At 41.3% G+C, this 20,532-nt stretch overlaps 1 protein-coding gene across 3 annotated transcripts in view; it reads left to right on the forward strand.

Annotated features, from left to right (window-relative positions):
- Positions 1-13,671, forward strand: part of SLC44A1 (solute carrier family 44 member 1) — a 68,879-nt gene extending 55,208 nt beyond the window's left edge. For 2 of the 3 annotated variants that reach the window (XM_040579971.1, XM_040579970.1), the window contains exons 10-15: positions 557-722; positions 2,086-2,242; positions 2,680-2,763; positions 3,789-3,926; positions 5,652-5,888; positions 7,415-9,720. In XM_040579971.1, the coding sequence (XP_040435905.1) occupies positions 557-722; positions 2,086-2,242; positions 2,680-2,763; positions 3,789-3,926; positions 5,652-5,888; positions 7,415-7,705 (1,073 nt within the window). In that variant the 3' untranslated portion in view covers positions 7,706-9,720. The other variant, XM_040579972.1, reaches the window with a different exon arrangement.
- Positions 13,672-20,532: the final 6,861 nt, after the last annotated feature.

Consider the following 20,532-nt stretch of genomic DNA (forward strand, 5'->3'; position numbering starts at 1 on the left):
GAAATAATAAATTTAGAATTCTAAAGCTGCTCCTTATGTTTGTAAAATATCTGTTCCTTTAAAGCTACAAATATGGTTGAAATACATGCACAAAGACTTACCATTAGGAAATCAAAAGCGATTGTTGATGTTAACATCTAGATATAAGGAGCTACGAAGTTTAATATTGTTCCTTAATATATGAATAATATCAACAGAACAGCAGACTGAAATTGAGGATGATTGAGACAAGCTTCTATTATGTTTAACTGTAAGAATTTTTGCTACTTGGAGGTGGTTAATTTTGGAAATTTTCACCATGTGGCTAAAAATTAGAAGTGTTGCAGGATTTTTTGTATGCTCAGAATATTTTTAAGAGCTTTTTTCAAATGCCATTATGCTGATTGTCTCAAAAGCTGTATCTTCTTATAGTCTTCCTAAACATGACATTTAGAACTATTAGTAGAAGCTAGAAGGATTCTGCTGTAGCTGGTTATGAACTGCTAATACCATATGCTGGCTTCTTTCTGAGTTGATGGAGGCACCATTACCTTTTTTTACCCTTATATATTTCTAGGTAGTCCTGTCCCAAATGAAGAAGGATTTGTTGAATTTCGGATGCTGGGTCCTTTGAAATACATGTGGTGGTATCATGTAGTGGGACTCATCTGGATCAGCGAGTTTATCCTAGCCTGTCAGCAGATGACAGTAGCAGGGGCTGTTGTGACATACTATTTTACAAGGTATGAACAACTTAGCTCTACTGTGAGCAGCCTAGAAATGGATTTAGCAGAAACAATGAGGGACAGAGCTTTTGGGGAGAATACTTGCTTCCATCCTGGAAGCTGGAAAGAAGTTGAATTGTATTGACTCTTCTTAAATCATGTCATGTCCTAAAATAATCTGGTTTGCTGGTTACAAATGGTATTCTTGATATTTAGGATTTGAATTCTTGTTTGCCTTGTAACCTGTGCACATTGTATGCTCATGGATGGTGGTTTGCAAACCAGGATGCACCTAAAAGGTCATCTGTGATGCTAATAATTAATGCTGATAAGCTCGGTAGAGATTAAAAAATATTGAAAGCAATTGATTATTACTTTAATTGCAAAACAGTGACCTTTAAATTATTTACAGGGCTTCATTAATCTATCTTAGACTAGGTTGCTTAAGGTGGCATTAGCTTTATCATTGACATACAGATTCTGACAAGTTCATGTACAAAAAAAAGTGACTACAAAATATATGAACATTAAACCTGCATATTTCATTGCTTTATTTGTGTACTGAATTGTGTATCAGGGCATACCTTACACTGACTATTCTGCATGTATCTGCTGCCTGTTCAAGAAGGCAATACTAATTATTAAACAATGGTTTTGCCAACTTTCAAGAACTTTGTTTTACAGAGATATGAAACTGCTTTCAAAATAGTGAACTTAGCTTTGGGGGTTTAGTCTTGTATTTAAAACTTTTCTGAAATTAAGATTGCTTAAAATTTACTTTAAGTAAAAGAAAATTAAGTTCAAAACTCTGAAAGAGTATTCATCTGATAGATCAAAAATATTCTAGCCATGCTGCAATAAAATAGCTTATTTTAAGGTACTTGGTTCCTTGAGGGTATAGTAATTGCTCAATCAGAAATGTTAAACATCTGAGAAAAGAATTTACTTAATTACAATTAGTAATGTCCTCTAAAGTCTCCACAGAGACTGACAGAACAGGAGAGAAGGGGAACACAAGTTTATCAATATGCCAGCTAAAAAAGTATTAGCGTTGTTTCTCACTTTTTTGAAGGTTTTGAATTGCATGTCATCAAATGTACTTTTATAGCAATTGCTAATAGGTGATAGCAGTAATACAGCCAACTGCTAGTACAACTACCCTTAAGACTCACTGAGTCCTTATCCTATTCCTATTACTGCATCAGAGCCAAAGCTGTGACTTGCACAGGATGTCAGTGTGGACTGAACAGTATGCCCTGGAGGCTAGTATGAGGATAATACATTCCTTTTGCACGTTGTTTTCTTGAGAATATGTGGTGCTTCTAGATGATGTTGCATACAGACTGATCATTCTAGTTTATTCTTTTTCTCTTTCTAACAGGGAGAAAAGGAATCTGCCATTTACTCCTATTCTGGCATCTGTTAATCGCCTTGTTTGTTACCACCTAGGAACAGTAGCAAAGGGGTCTTTCATTATCACACTAGTGAAGATACCACGAATGATTCTGATATATATTCATACACAACTAAAAGGAAAAGTAAGAGAAATAGATTCCATTTTCTTACTGATACTCAAGGCCTGATGTATTTACACATTAATTTAATCTGTATGGGAGGCTGAAGTCTTTGTTTTGGAATAAATAGATACGAGGAAGAAATTCTTCACTATGAGGGTGGTGAGGCACTGGAACAGATTGCCCAGAGAAGCTGAGGATGCCCCATCCATGGGAGTGTTCAAGGCCAGGTTGGGTGGTGTTTTGAGCAGCCTGGTCTACCTTGCCCATGGCAGGGGCATTGGAACTAGGTGATGTTTCAAGATCCCTTCCAACCCAAACCATTCTATGATTCTCATAATGTTTGGCCTTTAAAGGACTGTGAGTTACAAGCTAAGTATCGGTTACTGAAACACAAAGGAATATTTTCTTAAGATCTGTTGGTTTTTTTCTTTGTTTTCCCACATTCTGTGCTTTCCTAGGAAAATGCTTGTGCTCGCTGTATGCTTAAAGCCTGCATCTGCTGCCTTTGGTGTCTAGAAAAGTGCCTGACGTACTTAAATCAGGTAAGATTTTCAAAATCCAAGTTTTATATCATGGCTGATAATACATATTTTCCCAGAATGCATTCTGAGACTGACATATAATGTATCATACTTTGATAGGAGCTGAACTTGAGTGACTGCACTTCAGTCTCATCTCTATTAATGAAATTACACTGCAAATCACTACATTAGTCTTTGTTTACATTGCAAAGGTGAAAAACTTTGTGAGCATGATAACTCAACTTTATAATAATTATTTAGCGGTTGGAGATGTTCCCTCTTATGTTCACTCTGTCAAAGTACATCTGAGTTTCAGTATATGTTTGCTATGAAAAGAGAGTGAAACTTTTGTACACAAAATGAACAGCTGTACATAACATCAAATTGTCGTCATCATCTGCAAAGTGGATAAGAGTTGCAAGTTGTGACACACTGGCTGGTCAGACCCCTTTGTAAAAGAGGTTTTATTGGCCTGTGGTTCTACCTCTGTTAAGTACATCTATAAATATCTCTGTAATATCTTTTTTCACAGTTTTCATTTTTTTGCTTGTGGAAATATAGAAAATAAAATCTGAAGCAACATTTAAAAAAACCCTAGTGTAGTCCTTGGAAATTTTCCTGGCTAATCTTGAATGCAGTCTAGAGAAGTATCTAGAAATTATTTTGGTGGACTTACATGACTCCAACTCTTTTGTATTTCCAGAATATTTTTGCTCACTACTTAATTGTGGTAGTTATGCCACTGCTCACCTCCTCCTGCAGAGAAATTGCAAATTCTGTTTAATTAGTTTTTTTGGAATAAACTTGTTAATGCATAAATGATGAGCAAGAGAGGAGAAGAATAGTAATTCTCTACCTCATGTAGTTGTCTTCTGTCTACTGGTACATCCTGCTTGATTCAACAACTCTCAAGGGAATGTTTGTTCAATAACATCATATGACTTACGTGACTTATTCAGAAACTGTATCTTTCCCTTCTCCTTCCCTGCCCCCTCCTCAAAATACCTGATCATTCCATGAGTAAATCTTCAATCTCCTTTTCCCAGAATGCATATACAGCCACAGCTATCAACAGCACCAACTTCTGCACCTCAGCAAAAGATGCCTTTGTTATTCTAGTGGAAAATGCTTTGCGAGTGGCTGCCATAAACACAGTTGGGGATTTTATGCTGTTTCTAGGAAAGGTATGTCTTCTGTTTACAGTTATGGACCTACATAGTAGCAAACTTCCCTTAGCAATGGCTTGCACCCCAAATACAAAATACCTTAAAACTGCTGTTTCTTAGCATGCATTTTATCACATCTAGCAGCAGCGTATCAGGAAAGGACTGTCCAGGGTAGGCAGGATAAACAGATGATCCACTTACGTTAAGTAAAAGTGATTAGAAGGAATTAGTGGCCAATGGTGACATCTTTTGCATGAATTTTTTTGGGGGGTCAAGGAAAAGTGATTAGAAGTTCTAAGTTTTTTACTGGTTTTCTGGTTAAAACCTAGAATTCTAAGGAAACAAAGCATTTCCTCTAAATTGTGTTTATTAAGGGCTCTCCAGGTTTATGTTAAAAGTTGGCACATTATTGATGACCATTTATGACAAAATTGGACTGGAAGGTAATACGGAAGCCTGCTACAAGAAACTGCCAGCTTAAGCAACTAAGTTACCTTACTCTGAGAATTAAAAGGACAGTACAATAATTGCTGTGGTCAGTCAGCTTTTTGGGTCTCCAACTGGTGAAGATGTCCTGTATGGAAACTTAATCCAGCGAATTATTCCTGTCCTTTGAAGGATTTTGTGCTATTGCTTACTAAAACCAACAATACCAATCCACTTGAATCACCTGTGCCTAAGCATTCGGACACTGGTTGGTCTCAACTATCTTCCCTATTACATTCCTTTACTTCTATTAAGTTAGATTACAGTGGGCTGAACTTATAATCCAATAATTATGTCAATAAGATGTAAGAAGAAACAAACACATAATGAAAACACAGGTGCTTGGAAGACCATGAAATTGCATACTGTGGTTTTATGAAGGAGTCTGAAAGGTTTTAGGAAACATCTCCCTGAAAAGATGTCTTTCATATTATTAGAGAAATGCACAGGTGACATAAATGTTAAAATGAACAATGCAGTATATAAAATACAGTATCAGCTAGAATAGTGCTAGGCTGCCAGTCCAACCAGGTACTTTCATAATACAGTAAAGCTGACCAATTTTACAATTTTGTGTTTAGCTGCAGTTCATCATAGTAGGTTTAGAAATGTTCAAAATGTTGAGTGGCCACAACAATTGTTTTAGTCCTTTTGTTATTCCTAAAGACCGAACTGGTACCCAGTGGAATATCTGTTAGGGCCTCACACATCGTTTAGTTCTGCGGAGACTGGTACGTGAAGTGCCTCGTGAATTCTGATCTGCTTTCCCTGTATGGAGATGAGACAGAGATAAGACAAGCTTCGAAGCTGTTTCCACTTGCAAAATGAAAAATATACCATCCTTCTAAGACAGACCTTCTCCCACACACACAAAAAAAACCAATTGTACATTAAATTGATGGGTAGCAACAGGTTCTGGATGTTTTATAATTGACAGGATTCAGTTATTTTTTACAGAATATTCTGTAACACTAGAACTATGACAGCAGGATATAAATGTAACGTGCTCTGAAAAATACCTTTTGTGCTGAAGGAGGTGTTTGAAACTATTCTGATTTGCACATGCTGGACAAGTGGATAAAATGTAATTTATGCTTAGGGATGTGGGGAATACAGGAGGTAAAGATGTTGTTACCACTAGCACTTCTAGCTCTAGCCCTGGCAGAGCAAGAAACACGTAAGTTAAAAAAACCCAACAAATCAAACAAATATCAAAAGTCTTCTGCCATTAGAGTTGTCTACTGTTTTCTTTTTCAGGTCCTGATTGTCTGCAGCACAGGTTTGGCAGGGATTATGTTGCTGAATTACCAGCGAGATTATACCATCTGGGTGCTGCCACTCATCATTGTCTGCCTCTTTGCATTCCTGGTTGCTCACTGCTTCCTTTCCATTTATGAAATGGTTGTTGATGTCCTTTTCTTATGTTTTGCCATTGACACAAAATACAATGATGGGAGCCCTGGGAGGGAATTCTACATGGATAAAGTTCTCATGGTAAGTTTCCCCTTGCTCTCTAAGGATATGGTTCCATAATACAGGTATTTTGACAGTGGAGTGAACTCACTAGCTGCGTTTAATGTGGTAATTTTTTTTTTTACCTGGGTTACTTTGCTGTCTTGTACATAGTTTGATCACCAAACACTTTGATCAGATGAGATCAGATAAGTAGTGATGCTTCCTTCCCTTGGCATGACTGGTATTGGCTTCTATTTTGCTGGCTCTTACACGAGCAGTCATCTTGCAGAATCATGCTCTTGGGTATCATTTCTTGTAAATGATACAATGCAGAATGGAAAGAAGCAAAATGAGGACTAAGGACTTGGGGTTTGTACTCTCCTAAGAAGGACCTCTCTTGGGATGTGGAAAAGAAAAAAGTATTCTACCCCACACGTAGGTAGTAACCACACTAGAGATTTTCTTATTTCAGGTACGCAGGAACCAGCATTTGACTCTGAGTCTGTCATGCACAGAAACCAACAGGTTTTATACTCTGCCTTGGAACATAGATGCTATGTCGAGACCCTTTGCACAATTCATTTCTTACAGTTTGTTCCATCTTACTCCCTGTTCACTCTGGCTAGAGACTAAGATGTAAAAATTGTGCTCCTCAGAGCCTTCCTTCGTCTTGTTGCTGAGTAGGTAATTTTCTTGGCAGTGTTTTTAAGTGGCAACCATAGAAAATGTCCCTGTAAAACATACCCCCATGTGTAGGGTAGAGGAAGAGACTCATGGCTTCTTAGCATAATTCGGTTTTCTGATTACTTTTTGGAAAACAATTACAAGAATTTATGTTAAATTTCTGGTAAAAACTTACAGAATCTGAAGGATATAATAAATGGTAGCTGATGAGTTGCTTTTTGGCACAGAATTAAGAGTAAAATGGAGCATGCTGTCTTGGAAGACAACACAGATAAATCATAAAAGCATTGTGGGTTTCTTTAGTCAGCACTCGATATCACAAAACATTAGCAGCTAAATTTTGCTGAAATTTGCTACAGCATGCTTGCCTTTAAAAAAAACCAGTTGCATAAAACTGAATTAGCACCTTTGCTAATCTTCGTGAGTAGGTGATTGTGATCTGGTGAAAAATGTAAGAGTTTAGATTGAGGGAAGTTAGGGAAATCAACAAGACCTTGCAGATGTGTCTCGTCCCTCTGTTTAGTGGCATTCTAACATCACACACAGTTCACAGGATAGGATGTAATAACTGGGATCTCTGCATTTCGTTGGTTGCTTTTGGGTTTTTGACAACCACACTTCTACTACCCTTCCCCATAAAGCAGAGCATTGTGTGGTAGATGTGAAAGTTGTAACATCACACAAGGCAAGTACCTGTCTGGCTTCCAGAATGAAATGTGGCTATTTGGCAGGGTTTCTTCATGGGTAAGTCTGAGCAAGAGAAGTGTGCAGAGCAAGTTGTGTTGACACTTTGAGCAGTAACATCTTGAAGCTTTTTCTTGAGATCTGATGCTTGGAGTCTGCTTTAAGAAAGCCCTTTTCACTTTGTTATTGTTTTTCAGGAGTTTGTGGAGAATAGTAGGAAATCTATGAAAGAAGCTGGCCGGGGAGGTGGAGCTGAGGGCAGAGAGCTAAAACCAATGGTAGGTGCAGGTGAGGAGGTGGCGATCCTCCAAGAGTTTCACTTTTACTTCTTCTCCCTCTTTGTCTTTACTGACTGCACTTCTTCAGGAGAAGTTTTTGTTTTCTGTATCACTCAAGATGTTCTGCTTTTTCTGTTCGTGAGCTTGCCTATCACCTGGATGGCAGAGTTTTTGTCACAGCTGAGACCATCTCCTGTAAAAGTAAGATGAAAGGAACTGTCATATGAAACAAATGCAGTATAATTTCATTAGGATTAGTAGTGCATGCTATGTGGTATACACAGACAGCCCCAATTGCTGAGTAATCTTAAAATAAGATGGCTCTGGAATTCATTGGGCTATTCTGACTTTAATTCTCTTTTCAGCCCTGAGCTGAGCAATTTTTGTTCATCTTACGTTCACTGTAAAAGCCTGAAGAACACTACTGAGCACATCCAGTGTTGCAAAGTAGGACCAGGCTTATTTAAAGCTCTCACCAAATTATTTTATACAGTAACGAGGAATTGGATACAGTGATTCCTTTCAACCTGCTCAAATGACATTTCTCCCAGTTGTTTGTTTTTATTGCCAACTACTTATGTTGCTTGTCTCTTGTGTGCTCTTTCCATCTCACACTGTCGGATACACAGACAGTGAACAATGCATCATTTATGCTTCTGCAGCCTGTTTTACTTATGGTGTGCCTGTTAGGAAGGCATTGCATGTATGAGTAGCCTGAAATAAGGAACAGGAGGTACAGGTAACAGATAGGAGTATGAGTTTGGAAGGTGCAGAACTGAGACCGTATGATGGAGAGCCAGGCTGGGCAAGGTATGACTTGTCATCGTGCAGTATGACTTTGTGAAGTAAAATATTTTTCCATCATTACTTTCTCAGAGTATTTGAGGCCTGACCTTAGTTCCTTACCATGGAGACAATTTTTTAACTTAATGGAATCTAAATAAGTGTATGCTAACAGTAGCGTTTTTTTCAATGATGTATGTGAAGCCATGTTGCATGAGCACTTTTTGACCAACCTGGAATGAGTTCCTGCAGTAGAGTGGATAGATGTGTAGCTTTGTGTGTTCTGCTGTTTCATTATAGCGTATCAGTTTCTGTATTTGCTTATGCCTAAATGCTGCTGTGTTTATACATCTAAAAAACTAATTCTATGCTCATTTACTGTTTTCTTCTGGGAGTAATTCTAGCCATTCAAAGCAACACTAATGTTGGAATTTTCAATGGTCTAAACCCTGTGGATTTAAAGCTGCCATGAGAATTGGGTGTGCAAACGCTCTAGTCAAATGCACAAAAAATCTCCTTGCAAAATTTTATTTTAACATCTAATTCAAACAACTCATTTACCTTAAGTGGTTTTCCAGTTATGCTCTCATCAGTGCTAGCACAGATTATATTATAGTTGTATAAGCACTTACACTTCTGTACTTGACTGCCTAAAGCTTGGATGTTAAAACCTTTACTCACATCCCACCTTGTAAAAGGGCAAACCAAGTACTTTCATAGGCAGGGTGGTCCTGTTCTTGGAACTTGATGCCAGGGGCTTGAGCCTGGCACTGGCTGAAAGTCCTCCTAGGACTGATGGAGAAGATGCTGAGCACTTGGGGCTCAGCCTGAATGTCACCTGCTGAATTACTCCCAGTTCTTCTGCTCGTGTGATTGTCTTGTTTGGAACTGATTGGGCCTTGTTTTCTCAAGTGGTCTTCCATTTTTTGGTGTTCAGCTCTGGTTGAATAAATTTCTGAAATACTAGGATCTCCCTTCCTGACAAGGACAGGATACAGCAGTTACCTTCATGAAATTTCTCATACCTTTCCCTGAAAGCATTGATAAAGCCCTCAGTTACATCTGGAAAAGCATCATTGATAGGTCTGTTCTCCTGTCTCGTAGCACCTATAATCCCAAAATTCGGAGTCTGAAAATGAGATGATTTTTTTCTTTTTTCCCCCTTTTTAAAAAAGTCTTTACTGTTCTGCTTCAGTCTCCTTGAAATGTGGGTATTTCTTAGACATGAAAATTAGTTCTAAAAGTGAAATGCCCTAAGTGCAGTCGTATGCAAATAGGTATTGACAGAGATGAGTAAACGTTTAGGACTTTCTGCTCTTGTATCAAGGCAGAAGGAAAAAAAGACCTTTTCACACTTTCTTTGTTTGGTTTCCAGTGACCCCTTTGACACAGTTTCCCCTTGTCCTTTGGCGTTTGTCTAAGACTGTACTGTATGGCTTTGTTTTCTAGGCCTCTGGAGCAAGTTCATCTTGAAACTAGCCAGCCATATTGGAACCCATTGACATTCCAAAACAGTATATATATACATATATATATACACACATACACACACACACACACACATATATAAATAAACAGCCAAAATCAGAGAAAAGGAACAGGGATTTAATACTTTTATTAACAATTATTTTTGTGAAACATGTACTCTTTTCATACGGGTGGCTTTTACAAGCAGCTTTATCATTGTTCCATTTTTTTAAATTATTCATTGTGGTCATGGAAATGTTGATTCTTATCTGCTTGATATTTTAGAATCTGGAGGAGTTATTGTAAAGATAATCTGAAATGACGACTGGGTTTAGAGACAGATTTCTCATGACACTGCTAATCTACTGAGAGTTTTACTTGTTTTAGTTTGTTTAAATTTGCATTAAATTCAGGACAGTTACATCTAAGGAAAACCTTCAAATCAAGAAAAGTCTCAAATTTAATTTTTCAAAAAGTGGTTTCAGTGAGAGTTCGTTCAGTTTGAATGGATCTGTAAGCAGTCATTTTACTTTGCAGCCCTGGTGGGGCACAGTTTTGTTTATCGGTATCAGATATCACAATAACCAACTCCTCAGGTATTCAGGTGTGTGGGAGCCCTTGCATCTCCTATTAAACAGAAACTACAAAATGGGGACAGATAATTTTTATATGCAATTAACTTCCTGTTTTACCCTACGTACCCCTCATACCAGTTGCCCTTTATCCTTCCCTTGAGTTCAGTAGCCTCCGTCACACTTCAGCAGTGCTCCTTTGAAGGGTATGGATTCTCCATATGAGCAACTGAAATAACAAAAATTGTTAAAGCTCAGTCTTAGCCATACTCATGATTAATTCATGACTAGATATAAAGATGCTGAGGATGGAAAGAGAAATGAACTGTACCACTGTACAAAAAGTACTGTATGCTTCATTTCATTTAATGCCAGGGAGCTCTGGGAAGTGAAAGGGACCATTCCTTGCCTGTTGTTTCATCCATATTTGTATGTACTGTAGCGGGTGGCTAAAACAGGAAAGGGCAGAGAAACACTTCTTTGGATGTGTAACTGCCAGAATAGCTATCTAGAGTTATCTAATAATGACAAGAGAACGTGCTTTTTTATTAGTAGTAGTAGTAGTAGTGGTAGTATTGTTAGGTACTTAAATTTCGTTTCAGTCTGGAAGCTCACCAGATACGAATGCTAATATTCAATTGTTCAATATATTATAATGGTAAATGCTTAAAAGTGTATTTGCTAAGAGTTCATGATCTGTCTATGCTATATACTCCTTTTGTTACAATTTTTTTAAGAAAACTATTTTTGTTAATGTAAAGTTAATATTTCAGAGCAGAATTTTTAAACTTATTGCACTAAATACAAGCTCTGTACAAATAAATAATGCCTCAATGGTTCGATCACTCCATTTAAGAAAATACTCTGAAAGAGAAAAGCCCTTCTACAGAAGCTTTGAGATGGAGTGGAGAGGTATGTTGAGGTAGAGACATGCACAACTCATGTTATCAAGGCTTTATAAGCAAGCAGTTACCTGTGCTTCCTTTCAGAGGATCAGACTCCTAAATTGGTGCCGAAGGTTTAAAAAAAGAAAAAAAAAAAAAAAAGTAATATCATGTAGCTAACCAGTGCTCTTACCTTTTGGCAATAGTGAAATATTTCACTTCTGCTTCTAGAAGTCATTTGATAACTTGAATTTGCTTAGTTTTCTTTCAGTAAGCCAATTAAAAGGAATTACTTTTTTCACATCACAGAACCCAAACTACATGAAAGGTATAAAAATACATTTAGAAATTATAGCTGCTGGGAAGGCAGGGAGACAGAATTATCCAATCCTGCAAGCACTTGAGACGCTGATTTAAGTGAACCATGTTGGGAGCTCCACTGTCATCAGGACGACTAAGTATGGACATTGTAAGTTACACATCCATGTAAGTGCTAACTGGACTAGAGCTTCAACCTAGGGACTCAAACTGTAGCCCTGGCAAGGCCTCTCGGTGCAAGTTAGAGGTCAGGCTATCTAGAGGAAGCACTGGAGCAGCCTTAAGTTTGTGGAGAGGAGGCATTCCTGCTGTACCAGTGTCTTAAGACAGCAGTGGCACTTAACATAGATATTTGTGTAGATCAGTGGGGTTTAGCAACTGAAATTTAAAAACTGGCTTAGATGAATCCTAAAAACTGGATTCCAAGGCTAAGAGACTTACTGCTTCCAGAGAAACCAATTTCCATCTTGTTTGGATGTTACTTGGAAGTGCTTTGGTTGAAGCCTTGGATTCTGCTCATTTTGACAACAAATTCCTGCCATGACCAGTTACACAAGTTTGTGTTCTCTGCTCACTGGAAGTCCTGGGTGGGGGCTTTTCTCTGTAATTGCAACTAGGACTGCAGTTGGAAACAAATTTTGTATTTTTGTATGACTTGAATGTGCACCATTTTTATAGCAGTTTATCCTGTTAAAAATAAATTTGCTTTATTTACGTGGTGTTTAAAAGATACAGGCAACACTTTTCTATGGGTGGTTGTAATGTTTAAGTGACAAATCTATACAATTACAAAGTTATTAATAAAATTATGTGCACCGTTCTTGAGTGTATATCCAGCATGCAGAGCTTTTCATGCCAAAAAGGCATTTCGTCCACACACAGGCTTTCCAGTGGCCCTTCAAAGCTTTTTAATGTCCTGAAGTTCATTTGCAACAAACTACAAGCTGCCCTTTTCCAGCTTATGTCTTGTGCAAGGAGATAATAAGCAAACGACTGATGTCTGAAGAGGACAAGTTTAGACTCTGCTTTCCTTCCCTAGTGGGGATAGTGGAGTGTGGGAGAACGCTTGATGTGTAAATCCCTAGTTGGCAGTGTGGGTGCTGGGGTCTGCCAGTTGTGATTAATACTCTTGTTGCCAGCTGGTTATTAAAGCCAGTATATGGAGTGCTTTTGGAAGCATTCTGGACTAACTAGAGTGATGCTGCACTGGGAATAATGCTGTTGGAGGGTCAAATGAGACAACTGAGACAGAGAAATCATCTCCTTGGAAAGCCCACAGAACCAGGTAGTGCTTGAGGATGGATTCAGGCAGGATAGTGTGGGTTTAAAAATTAAGCCAATGGGATTACTGGTTCCCAGCATTTGGCTTCTGCAACAGTTTGCATCGTAGCCTCTGATCAGCTAGGTTTCAAAAGAAAAAAACCATGCCATTCTTTAAATTGTTAATTTTTTCCACATTATTTTAATCTCTGTTTTATTTGGAAGTTGAGCAGCGGTGTGTTGTCTTTATTGCTTCTTCCAGCCCTAGAGGTTTTTTTGTTGCTGTTCTTTTAGCTCTCATTCCTGTATCGCTCTTCCAGCAAAGGAGTGCCAGGTGGCAGAGTGTTAAGCTCCCCATTCTCCCACCGATCTCAGCATGTGCCTTCTCACCTGTCTGAGGCAATGATCCAGGGTATCGCCTAGACTGAATGGGAGGGGAAGTAGGTGCTGAGCTGAGGTCTGAGGTGGGGGGTTTTTTTGCATGGTGTCACTCCATCACTGTGCTGGCTGTGGTTAGGAGCACAGCCCCTTACTTCTACGGTTTCAGTGCTGCTCCACAGCTGGATTAAACATAGCTGTGGCCAGCCTAGAATTTCATCGTCAGCCTTCAGGTAGCTTGTGTTCACACTCCCAGCTGCCAAAAACAGGATGGGGGTTTTACATGTAGCCTTAGCTTGGCATGGTAACCCAAGGACTTTCTGGATTAGGAAAGCACATTCTAGAAGGGAGAACTTAAAGTGGAAAACCCAGTGTCACATTGTGGTGGGTTGACCCTGGCTGGCAGGTAAGCCCCTACTCTGTTGCTTGCTCAGTCTCCTCAGCAGGATGGGAGAGAGCATTGGAAAGGACAAAAGCATTGAGATAAAGACAGTTAATTAAGTGGAAAGAAAAATAAAATATCCAAGTGATGCAGAGGCAATCGCTCACAATCTCCTACCAGCAGACCAATGCCCAGCCAGTCTCCAGGCAACGGCTAATTTGGAGCCACATGCACACACATACACACACCCCCAACACCCACCCCCCCACCCCCCAGTTTTATTGCTGAGTATGACATGGTATGGTATGGATTATTTATTCAGTCTGTTCAGGTCAGCTGTCCTGGCTGTGTGTCCTCCTGCCCTCTTGCCCAACCCCAGCCTACTCTGCTGGGGTGGCAGAGTGGGGAACAGAGAAGGCCTTGACCCTGTGCAAGCACTGCTCGACAACAGGGAAAATGTCGTGTTACCAACATTGTTTTGACTGCAGGTCTGAAACACAGCACCATGGGGGCTGCTGTGAAGAAAATTAACTGTATCCCAGCCTAACCCAGTACATAGGTCCACTTATTCAAGAGTTAATCCAAGACTTGCTCCCTGCGTTTCTGTACAGCACCTTCTCAGGGTGGTTACTTCTTTCTGAAAGGGCTTTTTTTGCAGCAGGCAGTTAGCCTGCTCCACAGTGCTCCCTTTCATGGAGGGAGCAGGGGATGCTAGCTCTTATTCTTTCAGCACAAAATGGGGATATAAAGCAAAAATGAGCCCTTTCTGTATCAGTGTTCTGGCAATTGAGCAGCCAGTGTTGGAGACAACATACTTAATGTGCCCTCAGGGCGTGCACTTTAGTGGTTTGCTCTGAGTGTTTATGATGTGTTCTATGAATGTATGTTATAGAGTCAGAATAAAATGCATGTAGCAGACACACACTCATCACCATCCAGTGATCATTTGGTTCTAGGTACATACTATTACATGCTGTATTGAACATGGCACAGTCATTTAAAGAAACACTCTTAAGATGTAAAAGTAGACGCCTAACATCATCCCTGTTTTTTAAATCATGGCTTTGCCTGTGCAGATACTGTTTACTAAATCTAAATGTCACTAGTCCATTATTTCATGAACAGCTTGTGTGTCACATTATCACCACAGGGATCCTGTTTCATGTTTGTGGAAAAAAACCCCTTGTGTTTCCCAAAAAAAAACCCCAACAGACTTATTTGAAGTATTTGTTGCACTCAGCTTGTTTGTTGGGACAATGGAGGTTTACTTTAAAGTTTTCATTTTTAAATGCTCTTTCAACTATTTCATGTCTGCTGTTATTCCCATCACAAAACAAGATTATGGAGACTAGTAAATTTGTATTTCTTGTGTTCTGTAGCAAATACTGTTCTCAAGGTATTTTTTTTTTCTTTTATGTTTAGAGAGATGAGAGAAGAGATAAAACTTGTCTCTTGTGATGTGGGTCATGTAAATAAGGCAGAATTTCTGTTCTGGGATGGAGCTGTGATGTGTCTTGCAGTGTCTGCAAGCTGATGCAATCAAGCCAAAGCTCTTCAGAAACATTAGGATTATGAAAGTATTTCTAGGGACATTAGGTAGCATGAATCCATCTAAAAATACCCATTTGGAGGCTACTATCTGGCATTCTTTTGACAGAGAGATGTTAAAATAGAACTATCAGAAAACCAGCAAACACCATCAGATTCTACTGCCCTGTCTCCCTGAGGTCGTATGTGAATATGATGAGCAGAATTCGGTGTGTCAAGTGTTTGGTACTTTTCTACAGAAACACGGTACTCCTCTTAGAACCAAAGCTGCGAGAACTAAAAGGAAGAGTACCAGCTGACTGAAGTTCCTAGCAGAACTAGTGTTATTTCAGTAACTTTGAGGACAGCTCTGGCCTAAGTATGCAATAGAAAATGCTGGCAGCATAGGTGGCTACCAATCCTCTAGCACACCACGGCTCCCCTCTGGCTTGGGGGAAATGGGGGCAGCTAAGGAGCATTTCAGAAGGGTTTGTGAGATTAGGAAGCTTGGGCGCTGGCTGGAGTTTCCACAAAATTCAGAAGTTTTAACTCTCAAATAAATACTGCATGTGCTCCAGTATTAGTGTTAGTTGGGTCCTTCTGAGAAGGGAGAATCTCTCTCCTTAGAAAAAGAGTGCCACAGACAAGGTTGTAGTGTCTCCTAGGACAGTGAGGGAGGAGAAAACAAGAATGTTTTGTTTCTCATGTAGGCCAGAAAGCAGCTGCCAGAGGTCCGGTAGAGCCATGGAGAGCAGGATTTCACAGGTAGAAAATATGCCACAGGATCTTCACAGTAGTTAAGAAAATTCCCATTCTGATTCACAGACCTCGCACAGCAGCATCCCCTGTGCCGTGCTTTTATTTTGCTCTGTAGCTCTTCAGAGCAAGAAAGAAAGTGGAATCCTATACCTACAGAGAGGAATTATTTCTATACAGTGAATTTTGTTGCTGATTATAGCGACTACCTGAAGGGAAAAGGAAAATCTTTTGAACAGATCTTAAAGGCTTGACAGTACTTGCATTGTTATAGTCCATCAAAGCTTCATCTAGAAACAAATTTTTCATCCTCTTTCACTCATACTTCTAACAGGGCAATCAAACCCCTGGACTGGCTTAGTGATTTACATTGAATCAAGATCAACTAACAAGTGCTCCTTTTTCCAGTGGAATGCCACCTCCTTTGGGAATGGGGAAAGTAAATGTGACACTGTTTATTGTTGTCTTGAGAACTTGAAATGTTTTATACTGCAAGCTGTGAATGCAGGAAGAGAAGGGAAATTAACAGTGCTGATCTAATCTTAGATTTTTCTGTGTAAACTGACATTGTGCCAGGATACTGATGCAAAACTGTATTTTAGTCTAAGAAATGTATAGATTTTTTAATGTATCAAAATAAACTTTTAAGTAAGAAAGAAACTTCTCTGTCTTCCCTGTGGGGTGCAAAGCCCTGCTCTTTTCCTTAGGAATACTATCTCGTGTCCCTGAAGGCAAGCAGAGCCCATCCAAACCTTTGCTCAAGCTTTGCTTTGCACTTCAGCTGAGTAGCTGCAGTAGTGCTGGGCATGCCACCCCGGCTCTCAGTGTGCTGGTGCCGAGAGAAGCATCGTGATGCTAATGCTTGGCTGAGTTGGGCGGGATGAATGGGGTTTTGTAGAGCAGAGGTGTTTTTTCTGCTTTCTTCTCTCTAACCAGCTGCTCCGCAGCTTCTCTCCTGGGGATAGGAAACTTCCCCTCCAGCTGTATGCCAGCAGTTCCACCCATCGCCATGTTCTTTGGCCTCCCTGCTAGATAGGCTACAGGGTGTGTTGAAAGGTCAGTCCCACACAGAAGAGGTTGCTGAAGTCTTCACTGTGGAAGTGAAGGTTGCCGTGACAGGTGCAGAGTCCCCTGCACTTCCCCAGGGTGCAGGACTCTTTAAGGACTGCTAGGGCTAACGGGCGCAGCCTGGCTAGTAACACGCGCTTTGCTTGTAGGGACAGCTTAGTGGAAATGCAGAATAGGGAGGGATGAAGGAAATCTTGTTACGCATTTTGAGCTATGCAAACTGCACATCCCAGCGCAGCACCTCTTGTGGGGACACCTTGTTCTGTGAGGTCCTGCACGTGCTCCCAGCTCCCAAGGCAGGGCCCGCTTTCTGCAGAGCTGTTCTTACAGGCTTGGATGGCTGAAGACGGATGGTGAATAGAAGTAATAAATAACAGCAGACTCTTACCAGCAGAGGCACGTTGCAAAGATTCTTTCTCCTCTCCCTCCCATGGGCACAGCAAGTTTCTGCTTTCTTCACTGCCAGTTTTTTTAATACACTAATAAGCCAAGCTGAACCGTGTTTCTTGCTTGTATTACTCTACTGCAAACCACTTCTGCACTGCATTGCCATAAGATGGTTTACTTTATCTGGGAACCACAGCCACTTCTGAACCTGAGGCTGAAGCCGTTGTAGCTAATCATTAAATACACTTAGGATGAAAAGGAGCAGGCAGCCCATCAGGCAGAACCTCTGCACGCAGGCACGGCCCTGTGCTGTGGGCCCAAGTGTTTTGCTGCATGTCTCCTGTGTTTTGCAGTTCCTGCGAAGGTATGTCCCTTTAGCTTGGAGTGCTTGGCTAGATGGGTTGAGTTGCATGGAGCAAAAGAGCCTCCGGAGATGCCCTTCATCAAGTAGAGTGTTAGGGGCAGAAGGCACACCACGTACCGGTTATGAAAACCTGTCTGGTTTCCACTGGGTTTGGCTGTGTCGGGATGCTGAACAGGAGCTCTTTGGCTCTCATTGCCCCCTCCAGCAGTGAGGGACTGACGTGCTGGCTGGCTGGGGAGGGCAATGCTGATTCCCCCAGCTCTGAAACAAAAGTTTTGTGGCTTCCAGGAGGGGGGAAAGCAAAAGAAGGAGCTAAAGGTGGGCTGGGGAGGGCTAGTGAGAGAAGCATGTGCTGGGAGAACAGAATGGGGCGTGGGACTTGGAAGTGAAAGGAAGATGTGAGAGCACTCCGGTGGAGTGGGAAGGAAAACCCAGGAAGCTATTAGTGGGCAGGAGAGCAGGGATCTGGAGACAGGTGACTGGAGCTGCAAAAGCAGGATTTGTTCTTCAGCCATGCAGCGGTTCCCACTGCGAAGACACGCTGCATGCATTGGGCACGTACCTCTGAATGCTAGCCTCGGAACTCGGCCGGCATCAGCAGTTGCAGAACGGCACGGGCAGATGCCTCCTCAGATCCGTGCTCCCTGAGCCGCCCTGCTCTCCCACCACCGCCGAAGGACCAGTCTCCGTGCTTGCGGGACAGCATGGCTGGGCTGCTGAAGGAGCTCTCCTGCCTCATCTGGGGCCCTCTGTGCTCTCAGCGTTCGGCAAACCAGCTCCTTCTCCGAGCCAGTGAGGCCATATCCTGCACCGCTGAACTTGACACAGCTCCTTCCTCCCGCCGGGGGCCACTGAGGAGCTGACCCAGTTTTAGTTGCTGATATTTAGATGTTTAATGAAGATTAGCTAGTGCACAGGGAGACATTACTTAGAATTTCTAATTGCCGTTTAAATTATGAATGTGTGAAATGGGTGGAGCTTCACTCCCACTCACACAGCACCTAAAAAAGCTGTTTTTCTGACATCTACTGCCATGACCTCCATCTGATACGCTAAAAATGTCAAAGAAAATCCGGTGCTAGGGCAGGTTTTGAGACCCTTACTAGAGCAGTTGAAGCTAGAAATAAAGCCAGTGACAGAAGGTAGTGATTTTTTTTTCCTGGTACCTCAGCTGACAGTAATCAAGTGGGAGACAAATAAATGGGTGAGCAGGTATTTCACACTGCAGTGCTTTGAAGAAGAAATCACAGGGCTGAACCCTGTGACCTGCGCCCCCCCCAAAAAAAAAAAAAAAAAAAAAAAAGCCTGCCACAGTCCCAGAAATAGTGATAAGATATCCCTTGATTTTAATTACTTTTCTGACAGCTCTTAGCTATATTCTCATTTTAAATATTAAGTCCTGGAGGAATACAAACATTGGGCAAAAAACATTTGGTGTAGGCATTGGCAATGTCAGGTGGAGCAGTGTGTTCTGGCCACCTCTCCTGATTGCAGGGACTGCCATGTCCCCCCATCTCTGCTCCAGGGGCTTCCAGGTAAGAAGGGGGCAGCTCAAACATGTGGACACCTGCCTGGGGCCAGCACACCCTTGCTCCACCGCAGACCTCCTCTGTAGCCTGGGGCTCATCACTTGCTGTCCTTGTGCCTCCCTTTCCCTGCTGATGGGGATGCCATGAAGGCGGGTACGGGTACGTTACAGATCGGAGGCACTCAGATGCTGCAGAAGGAGGGACGAATGAAATAAGGGCAGGTAAGGCTATGTGGGAAGCTGGGATATAAAAACACCTCTCTGCAGCTGCAAGGGGCAGAAGTTGCGGGGAAATGGTACAAACGTGGACACCTGAGACTCATCCCTCTTCTGATGCTTAAACATCTGAAAACTCAGTCCTCCACTAGGAACCCCCTTCCAGCTCTTTAGTGAGCCTTGGTAGCCCCTTAGATACATGAAGTCATTCTGACTTCCTTTCACATTATCTACTAATTTGTTTCTGACACTTCTGGTTTCAGTGAAACCTCTGCTGACACAGGATGCGATTCAGTATCCCATGTTTTTCTGTGCTGGGATTCGTTGACCTGGCTTTTCATCAACAGAAGGATGGAGCGGCAAGAACGGTAGTAATGGCGGTCCCAGAGAAGTGGGGGGGAAGGGCTTAGAAGAATATCTTGAGAGAATTCAGGTTTTTATTATGTTCTCTAAGCGCAAAGCACTCTATGACAGAACTGTACTGAAACAAGATCCCTCAAATCCCAGGCAAGAAGCACCACCGCAAGAGCCTACCTTCTGCAAGAAGAAAAATGCACTTGGAAGGTGCTGCGGGGTACCTCCCAAACCTCTCCAAATTGCACTACCCTGAATGATGACAGCAAAACATGACTTTCAATACCTTACGTATTGCAAGTCATGCTGGGGAAATGTAAATGGACTTCAAAGTGTGAGTTTTCTGCCTGTTTCATTAAGGCCTGGTAGGAGGACTTCGGTGGGCTGCCTCATTCTTAAGAGCATGGAAATCCTGCTGCCTCCAGGCAAGGAGCAGGCAGCTTGCATTTGAAAGCTCTAGCGTTGCATCCATTCATTGTGAGACAACGCGAGGACAATGAACCTCAGAAGGTCCTGCATTGCATCACAGCAGGAGACCAGCCTGCCAGAAGAACATCTGAGGTTCATGCTGTTTATGATAAAGAGGAAGCTTGAGAGCTTTATCAAAACATAACTTTTTTCCCCAAAAAACACCCAGCACAAGAGTGTGCAGGTCTGAATTTCGCACAAGATGCACAGCTTGAAAAGATACTAAGCTTCAGAAAGAGGTAATAACAAGGAAAAGTCTGAAAGAAGGATGTATGACAACCATACACAAACCTGCCGTTTATGTTCACATCATTGTGTTCATGGG

The sequence above is a fragment of the Falco naumanni genome, chromosome Z (assembly GCF_017639655.2).
Source record: "Falco naumanni isolate bFalNau1 chromosome Z, bFalNau1.pat, whole genome shotgun sequence".
Classification (NCBI taxonomy): domain Eukaryota; kingdom Metazoa; phylum Chordata; class Aves; order Falconiformes; family Falconidae; genus Falco; species Falco naumanni.